This window comes from Gavialis gangeticus, unplaced genomic scaffold (genome assembly GCF_001723915.1).
Source record: "Gavialis gangeticus isolate Ggan-Ray unplaced genomic scaffold, GavGan_comp1, whole genome shotgun sequence".
Lineage (NCBI taxonomy): Eukaryota > Metazoa > Chordata > Crocodylia > Gavialidae > Gavialis > Gavialis gangeticus.
The window spans coordinates 14,953,911-14,963,217 of record NW_017729011.1 but is presented as its reverse complement, the minus strand read 5'-3'; the positions used below and the strand labels follow the sequence as shown (position 1 = coordinate 14,963,217).

Here is a 9,307-nt window from a genome sequence, read left to right as displayed (position 1 = left end):
AAAAGGAAAAAAAAAAAAAAAAAAAAAAAAAAAAAAAAACATCCAGCTAAACTTGGACAGAGGTCTCAGAGCCATCCTGCTCAGCCAGAGAACAGCTGACCTTCCTCTTCCAGGAGGTATTCAGCCAGCTTCTCTCTCCAAGACAACAGGGGCAAGAAAACCCATTCTTCCAGGCAAAGGCATGCAAGTTTACACCACTATTTAGGAAAGTGCTGTATGCCTGCTCCCCTTTCCACCCCCAAACACTAGGAACTATTGTAACATAAGGACAAAAAGAAAGAGGAAGTGAGGGCATCTATACCTCTGCTTCTTCAGCAGAGAACTCCATACTGCTTTGTCCACTGGGAGGTAGTTCAAAAGGATCTGAATAGAAGAGCCAAGCACACATTACTCCTTGGATCAGACAGTGTTAACAAACCACCAAAACTGCTAACCTAATGGGGAAGGTTGTTGGAATCTGAACTGGCTCCTTGAGGAAGACTGGAGTTTCTTGAACACCCACTGGTTATTTGCAGAGTTGGGGGAGTGGGAAGGAGCAAGGGTCATGTTTTACCATCACTCTGTGCAAAGGTGTGTGGAAGGAATTCCACACAAGAAGCAAAACTCTAGTTGGGCTGAGCTCCTGGCTTAATACCAGGGCTGTGCTTGCACCACAGACAGATACGTTTGTGTGGGGAGAAGTGTTATTACTATTTCCAGTCCCTTTTTCTGACTACTCCGAAAATCATCAAGGGCTGTAGATTCACAGCAACTCCCAAGGTGGCGATAAGTCAGTCAGAGCCATCAAAAGGTTCTGGTTTTCAGTGCACAATACATTGCCAGATTAAAACAATCCAGAGGGTTACTCACAGAAGAGAAAAGCCCCAAGCAAAAACCCACCTTCCAGCAGAGGCAGCGCAGCCCGCCGTCAAAAGGAATCCCTGTGAAACATCGGGCAAACAGTCACTTCAGTAAGCCCCAGCCCTTCCACTGCATTATGCTGATGCAACCAAGTGAACAGCAAGGCAGCGTGTTTCTAGCAGGCAAGAAGCTTTAGAGACATTCAGAAGCTCCAGGTTCCCCAAAAGAGTTAATCTAGGAAAGTAAGAGTCATCTGCACACTCCACTCCCACAGGAACAGGAGCCTGAACGAAGCACAAGGAAAATGACAAGCTCTCCCGGAGGATGGAAGAATCCTCCAGGCGAGGCACAAACCAGGGTCTCGCAAGTGAAGACATTAGTAGCCATTTTGTGGCAAACAGGAGAGAAAGAGCTTGTCAGCACACCAAAGCTTCAGACAGCACCAAGAGATAGCAAGGTTTCAGAGCCTCCAAAACAGCACACGTCTCTTTCAACTACATCCATTAAAAAAAAAAAAATCGCTCTGCTTCGTTAAACATTCACAGAGCTGGCAAGGGAGAGACCAGCATTAACTGTTGAACATTAGCGAGGCCTCTAGAGCGGAGCATGACACCTCAAGCCGAACGTTTCAAATTCCTCTCGCCCGCTGGAAAGAGCATGGCTGCTCTGGAAGGAAAGCAAGTGCCAAAAGACAGGAACCACCACCCAGGACCGCTTGCCGCGGAGCAACACCCCGGTTTCCACCACGGAGGGGCCTGAAGCACAGGCCTTCATGCTCACCACAGCTGCCAAGCTTGGGGGCTGCTCTAGACCCCAGCACTCAGAGACGCCCGGGTCTCTTTTGGCAAGGGCGCCGCACGCCCGGGGTCCCCCGAGTGGCAAGCCCCTTACCGCTGAAGCAGAGCGCGCGGAGCTTCGGCAGAGCCACCTCGGCCTCGCCCAGCACGTCCCGAAACTCCGCGATCCTGCAAGAGACGAGCGCACTCAAGCCCGGCCCGGCCCGGAGCGGGAAAGGAAAGGAAAGGACGCGGTCTTGACCGGCACCGGGTGCAGCAGAGGCCGGGGGGACCTGCCCCCACCCTCAGCCCCAGAAACCCGCAGCCTCAGCTCAGGCGGCGGCGGCCCGAGCCGGCCCCACCTGCTCTTGTGCAGACTCGACATGGTGACTTCCTGCTGTCCCGCGCCTGCGCCCCGAGATAAGCGCTCCGGCGGGAAACCCGGCCCCGCGCCGGCGCTGCGAGATCAAGGCTCCGGCGGGAAACCCGGCCCCGCTCCGCCCCGTCCCGTTCCCGGGCTTGTCCTGCAGCCCTTCCTGCCCGGGCGACGACTAGGGGGGCTCCTGGGCACGGGCCTGCGAGCGCACAGGGCAAGGCGTGGAGGGCAGGACTTGCCTTTTTTTAGGGCCTTGGGAGCAGGTTGATGCCAGCTGCTCCTCGTTCCTGGCCTGTCCTGGGATTGAGGCGGGCAGAGAGGGCCTCAGTGTCCCTCTCTTGGGTCGTTGGGAGAGGCACTAGAAAGGTTTTTTAGGTCTTTGGTGATGTCGCTTAGACTACGGGTGGGCAAAATGCAGCCTGCGGGCCAGATACAGCCCACCAGGCCATTCTATCCAGCCCACGGGGCCCCTAAAAAAATTAGAAAATTAACATTTATCTGCCCCTGGCTGCCTGTCACGCAGCCCTCAATGGCTTGCCAAAACTCAGTAAGCGGCCCTCTGCCCAAAATAGTTGCCCGCTCCTGGCTTAGATGGAATGAATCCTCCAACCCAAATGGCCCAAATCCTGGTTCTTTGGCCAGCTCCTACCAGCCCAGAGCACACCACAAAGAAACACAGGTTTCCTACTTGATAGTGATAAGGAACTGGGGGTTCCTAAGGAGGACACAACTGAGCTGAAGGTCTTAAATATCGTTGGTGGATGGAAAGGCTTAGCTGGAAATAGATATATTTTCATTTAAAAAAAATAAATAGCTGGAAACGACCCAGCCCTCCTTCAAATTTTTAATCGGGATCCATTTGATTAAGTAGGTTTTAGGACACAACATGGAGGTCTGCTGTTTCGTGGAGATAGTCGTTCTTCAAATGACACCCACAGAGATCAGTTGAAGGACATCTAATGGAGGCTACTGGGATTTGCACTATGGAGAAGGCAGTTTTTACACTGGAACGAATCAGTTCAGATGGGACCGTGTGGAACTGCACCCTCTGGGTTATAGTTTCACTATGTTGCCCCCAGTTTTTCCTCCATTAATAGCACTAAGGAAGGCTTTGGTTCCTTCTGAAATTCAGTTGCCATCTCCAGTGCCAGAACAAACAGGAATCAGGGCTTGTAGTAGAGGTGATATTTTTTTATTAGACCAACAAGATTTTTGCAAAAAAAAATCTTTAATTGCAAGATTTCAGGCACAAACACCCTTCATCAGGCATTGGAGATAACAGGATTCACTCATTTTTTGGTTCAAAGAATCTTCTGCTGCTGGTTTTAGTGTATATGGAATTATCATGCATTATTTTCCCAGAACAGAGGAACAGTCTCTCTCACCTCCTATATACCCAGCAAGGATCAAATTCTACTTTGTTCTCAAGCATGAACGGGGTCTGGGGCAGGATCAGTTCAAGCTCTGTCACTGAGGAAACACAGTGAAGACAGTACAGACAGTGCTTGACTTAAGATGTTTTGAGTTGCAACAAATGGCACTTATGACATTTATAAATCAACATCCTGTTGTGACTTTCTGACATCAGTTTTGTCTTTACGACGCTTGATCTGGTGCCATCCCACACCAGCGAACAAGTTCGCTGTGTCGCCCATCTCCCTGGAGAACATCTGTCCAAACTTCCTTGGACACTTTCTTTAAGAAAGCAGACAAGAGTCCAGGAAAACCTGCAGCCAAGACCCCTGAGAAGACTCCAGCCAAGAGCCCTTCAACAGGTCCAGCAAAGTCACCTCAAAGAAGTCCTTCCAAATCAATATGATTGCTATTTACAATATAAATACATTAATGCAGCTATATTACTCATCTATACTTGAGCCCTAAGTGCCTGCACTAGACCCTGGCAGACACGGTTCTTTGGGTGAATCTGAAATCTTTTATTAGCCCAACTCACATAGTTGGGAAAACATTTCTTTAGCAAGCCTTTGGGTTTAAAACCCCTTCTTATGTGAGGGCAAAGCCTTCCCCCCCACCCCCGACACAGTAACAACATGAAGTGAGTTCTCCTGATAGGGCCACGCCACCACGCGCTACTGTAATGACATCATGCCCTCATACGTTTGGGTACCAGACTTGTGCTGTGTTAGTCTGATGTAATACGGCACAACGTGAAGTCACGAGGCCACCACACAGCGTGACTGCGGGTTGGGACCCCGCAGGCTCCACAAGGGCCGGGGTGCAGTGTCATGGGCCGTGGCGAGGAGGAGCCGAGGCCCCAGGCCGGGCAGCGTTCCGTCCGGGACGCTGCTTCCGGCGGAAGACACGACGGCTTCCAGTCCCGGACTGTCCAGCTGCCGGAAGTGACGGCTGGATTTGTTGACAGCGGGGTCGGCGGCGGGGGGGGAGCGGCCCCAGGAGCGTGCGGGCCCCCCCGGGCACCGGAAGCGGAACGAACCTGCGTCCCCCCGACCCCGGCAGCCGGGCGGGGCCGCGGGCAGGTGAGTGCGGGCGCGGGGCTCGGACCGGGGGCTCCCCGAGGGGGCCTTCCCCTCCCCGCCCCCCGGGATCGGGGCCAGGGGAGCAGGGGAGCGCGGGCCCGGGGCGGGAAGGGCAGAGGCGCTGCCTCCCGGAGCTGCCCCGGCCTGGCCCAGGCGGTGGGGCCCGCGAGAGCCGGCTGTCGGTTTCAGGAGGAGCCTCTCCGGCAGTCGGGTGCAGCGTCCGCTGTCGCACTGACGCCGGGGGGCGGCCTGGGCAGCGCCGGGGTGCAAGGGAAGGTCTCGGTTTGAATCTGAGCTCCGGCACTTCCATCCGTTCTGCCTCTGTTTCCCTCCCTGTGAAATAAGGGGGATCCTGTTTGCCAGATTGGCTGCCAGGATCATCCCCTAGTATTGGCAGGGTACTTTACAGCCCTGATGTGCTGCGTAAATAAAGTAACAAAGCTTTTTCCCTTCAGCATCCACCCCTGGCAGAGCTCGTGAAATGTGTAGACTCAGATCCTCCCCAGTGATCTGCTCACCGGCAGATGCACGGTGCTGAAGGGATCGGCCTTGCTGGTCATCCTGGCAGCAGTCATTGTGAAGGACCTGCTGCTTGACACCGAGTGACAGTGAATCTGGCCTGTCCTCAAGCACCAGACTGGAGCGAGAGCTCGTGGGAGCAGGTCTCAGTCTGAAGTCCGCGGTTCCCAGCTCTGGCACGGGACACCACGTCCCTCTGAGTGACAGCCGCTGGAGCAGGTCACTGAGGCTGAGCATGGCTCAGAAATACCCATGACCTGCCCCCATCCAGGAGGCTGTTCGGGCCTGGAAGGCTGGCAGGGGAGAGGGAGGCTGTGTCTCCTAGTCCTGCAGTTTCGGTCTTGCCTATGAATACCAGAAGGGTGATCTTACACCTCTCCTCCGTGTCAGGCAGGGCTGGTGGCTACCTCATGAGGTGCTGTGGTTTACAGGTTTGTTCGCTCCCTCTAGATCAGCAGTTCCCAAACTCTGACAGATTGCGCACCCCCAATTTAAAATGATACAACCTGAAGTACCACCAGCAAACTTTTGTCATATAAAGTAATTATAATAAATCTGTTAATGCGTACCACTGACAGGTTGTCTGCGTACCACTGGTGGCACCTGTATCACAGATGAGGAACCACTGCTCTAGATCATCCTTTGTTCCTCAGGGCACTAAGCTGGATGGGGATCTGCCAGGGTGGGCAGTCACAATGCAGCTGTGCTCACAATAATTGCTGGATTCCTTTGTGCCTTGTTGCTTGGATTCCCACATCTTCCACACATCTCAACACCCCCACCTCCCGCATGCACATAGACATGCCCACACCAGGCAGATCCCTTGCTTGTTATTGAAAAGCTGCTTTATGATAATGATTAGACAAATAGCCTTCTAATGATTCATCTGTAGCTCTGCTTCACTTATTCTAATAACAAAAAGTAACATGTCTGCCTCTAGTGAGCGTAGGCAATGCTGTGGCAATCCCATTAATTACCTCCTTTGCTTCCTTCTCTCCCTGCCTATCTGCTGCCTCTTGTTCCTGTATTGGACCTCCAAGGTTGAAACAGTCTTTCCTTGGTTTTTGTGCAGGGTCCAGCACAACGCAGCTACAATCACAGCTGTGGCTTCTGGGCACTGTGTAATGCACGTCGTTAATGGTCATGAGGGGCGTTCTGCACTGGTGATGTTTTACTGCAACAGTTTAAGCCCATCACCCCATACTAGACGGGTGCCTTTTGTATACTGTATTGTTGGCAGTTCTTAGGGATGAAGAGTCAAAGCACAGTCACTTTCTCGCATGCGAGAAGCATCTGATCACATTGTGGAAGCCCCTTACAAGCTCTAATCAACATTGGGACTTGAGTGCACTAGGCAGTACACAGACACAAAGGAGGAACCAGCCTCTACCCTCTGGCACATGTTGAAGCTGACTGAAAATTCTCAGCACTTGTTAGATTTCCAGGTGCATGTAGCAACAGGCAGTGCAAAAGCCCTAGCTCCAGGGGCTGGGACCTGAGGGCTTAGATGAACCAGTGGGAATTATAGACACCTCTCCCGAGGGAGTCATGATCTTGCTTTTGAGGTTGCCTCTCTAGAAGGATTCCTAAATCAGTAGTTCTCCTGGTTCGCTGAGCAAAAAGCGCTGGCTCTCAAGGTGAAGTCATCCCATCCCTAGAACAAGTGGCTTGGTTCCAGCTTCTCTCACCCTCCCACCTCAGTCCTAACCTGAAGAGATCTCTCCAGAGAGAGACTTTTTCAATCTCAACAGCTCCCTTATTTCTTGGCTTCTCTCCTGAGCTTGCTAAATGGCAGCCTGTTCATTTCAGTGATGTGGCTGACCTCTCCCCCAGTTCTGTTTATGTACTGGTAATTCCCTCTACAGTGAATCTTACTAGTGTATGTGACACATTGTGGGGTTGCCCTTGCTATTAACTTACCCTGGAATACACTTGATGACCAGGCAGTGGGAGGTTCTGGCCTCTCGTCTAGCTGATTGTGCATGAGTTCTTTGCTTGTGCTGGTTTCTATTTTATTTCTGTAAAGCCTGTTCACAGTTGCTGTCATTTGAGACTTTTCTGTATCTTGGACCTCCAGTAGCAGAGGCCCCGCCCTGCTTCTCTGCCAGACAGGGGTTTAAAGCATTCTTTAGCACAGTACAGTAGGTGAAGTGAGGAGTTTGCATTTGAAGGATGGGCAGAGGATTCTGCCTTTTCCTGGAGGGTTATTCCCAAGGATGCTTGTGAAAAGGAGAAACCTACAACTCGGTCCAAGTGGTTTCAAAATGTAGGAGTTGAAACCAGCACAGCTGACTGCTCCTGTTGATGTTAGTGAAGTGGCACCCACTTTCTCCAGGGTTGGATTCTGTCCAGGAAGCCTCCAGGGGTTGGACTAGGTGGATCTTAGGTCTGATTCATCCTGGTGGTTCCTGTGTTGCTGAACAAAGAGCATAGGTCTGCAGATCTCCTTCCTGCTTTCCATGCTGGGCTGGTTCCTTGGCTGTCTCTTGTTCCTGGCACTGAGGAACATTCTCAAAAGGAGTATTAATGAGACATGGGAGGAAGAAAAGGGCTTTGATTTGCAACTTGTGCTGCCTTCTTGTTTGCACAGAAATCCATTCCAAAGCAAAGGGAGGGAGCAGAAGGCTGGGAGGCTGCGCTGCCAGGCAGACTCAGCCACAGCTGCGCTCCTATCTCCTACTGAGACCATTTGGTGCCTGGATTTGAAAGGCTACCTCATCCCTGGCTTAAAGTGATCATGCCTAATGAAGTCGTGGCCAAGACAGCAGCATAACTGAGCAGCACTGTCAAGTGGAGGGTGTTTGTCTGATGTGATGAACTTGCCTAATATGTCTGCCTGCTGCTTTCTTTCTCTGGGGCCAGTGGCTAAAGTGGAGAGTGTTGGGTTAAATGCTTAACCGGCTTGGCTTGTCATGATGTGATGATGGAGAGGAAAAGCCAAGGATCTCTTCAAGAAGTCCTACCCAGAAGAGGATAGGGGAGAGCAAATCAGGCAGTCGTCTCATTGCCGTGTTCCCAGGCACTGAGCACAGTGGAACCACAGGTCAAAGAGCACAGACTGGGGCGTAGCTGAAGACATTCTGCAGACGTGGGAATGGAGTGACATGGCTCTCAGACCTCTCAGCTCTTCACAACAGTTACTGTGGGTGGAATCAGCTGATCTTCCAACTTCTCCATCAGTAATTATTTTGGGGAATGTCAGTGGTAGGTGGAGAGGGGTAGAGGGGAAACTTGAGAATCAAGAGAGGTTGTTCTGTCTGCCATTGGTCAGCTGTGGCCCTTGGGGGAAGTTACCTTCTGCCACCTGGGGAGCACAGTCCCCATTTCTCCAGAAGATAGTGATATTGCAGCTTAATGCATTAACTAGTTGTTCAGCAGGACCTGGACTCGCATCCAAGCTGGCCTTCTCTCAAGTCCCAGGGGCTGCCCCATGCATGCCAACCTCTTCCTGGGGGAAGTAGGGCCCCAGATGCCTACAAAGGATGGCTCTGCTTGCAAGGAGCTGGCTGACTGCCCAGCAACCTGGGACCTGTTCCTTTGCAGGAGGAAGCACTCTTACTCACCACAGTAGCCGGCTGATGCTGTGACTCTTCCCAGGCCATTGGGCAGCCACTTTTGGAGCCATTCTGGAGCCCCAGTGATCCATGGGAGCCCAGCTCTGTAGAACAGTGGGACAGTGCAGGCTGCCCAGTAACACAAGGGCAGTGTGCTGGTTATTATTTCTGTGCTCACTGGAAAGTTCATTTGAACCCAGCCTGGCAGATAGGCCCTAGGACTGGGACTGGAAACCAAGGGCAGCTCCTTCAGAAGCAAGGACTATTCCCCCTGAGCTACACCCACCCTCAGGTGCCTCTCTCCTCCTGGCTCCATCAGCCTGAGGCTGCCGTGCTGCACTGGAGGGCCTCTTCTCAGTACATTAATGGTCTCTGTCAGCATGCTGGTTATTTCAGTTCTTTCAGTTATTAACGTAGCTCTTTTTGTTGCCATGTTGTGGCTGGTGCCACGTCTGTATTTGGCTAACCCAGCATTTCAGACAAATGATTTCAGATACCGGACTCTCTGCTGGAAACAGAATAATGGACCTCAGCAAGAGAGGGAAGGTGCTTAGCTCCGCCAGTCTGTGCGGGGCAATTGTCTTTACAGTTTAGTTTCTCTGGATTTGTGAAGTGTAGTTTTAAGTGACCCAGGGAAGGTGGTATCTCCCATTCCCTTTCAGAGATGCCCTTCCCCAGTTAGATGCATCTTATGGTGACGAAAGTTTTTTTTTTTGTTTTGTTTTGTTTTTTTTGTTTTGTTTTTTT

The 9,307-nt window shown here is 51.9% G+C and overlaps 2 protein-coding genes across 3 annotated transcripts in view; one reads left to right on the top strand and one right to left on the bottom strand.

Annotated features, from left to right (window-relative positions):
• The window catches only part of TBC1D13 (TBC1 domain family member 13), a 9,998-nt gene extending 7,936 nt beyond the window's left edge, over positions 1–2,062 (bottom strand). Inside the window, exons 1-4 of the mRNA XM_019510603.1 lie at positions 1,979–2,062; positions 1,732–1,805; positions 880–920; positions 302–363 (exon numbers count right to left, since the gene is read on the bottom strand). Coding sequence (XP_019366148.1) covers positions 302–363; positions 880–920; positions 1,732–1,805; positions 1,979–2,001 — 200 coding nt within the window. The 5' untranslated portion in view covers positions 2,002–2,062. The remainder of the gene's footprint in view (positions 1–301; positions 364–879; positions 921–1,731; positions 1,806–1,978) is intronic.
• Positions 2,063–4,340: 2,278 nt separating this feature from the next.
• ZER1 (zyg-11 related cell cycle regulator) overlaps positions 4,341–9,307 on the top strand; it is a 26,507-nt gene continuing 21,540 nt past the window's right edge. The window contains exon 1 of one of the 2 annotated variants that reach the window (XM_019510601.1): positions 4,341–4,487. The gene's annotated coding sequence lies outside the window, so the exon portion shown is untranslated. Of the gene's footprint in view, positions 4,488–7,898; positions 8,186–9,307 lie in introns of those variants that run through there. The other variant, XM_019510602.1, reaches the window with a different exon arrangement.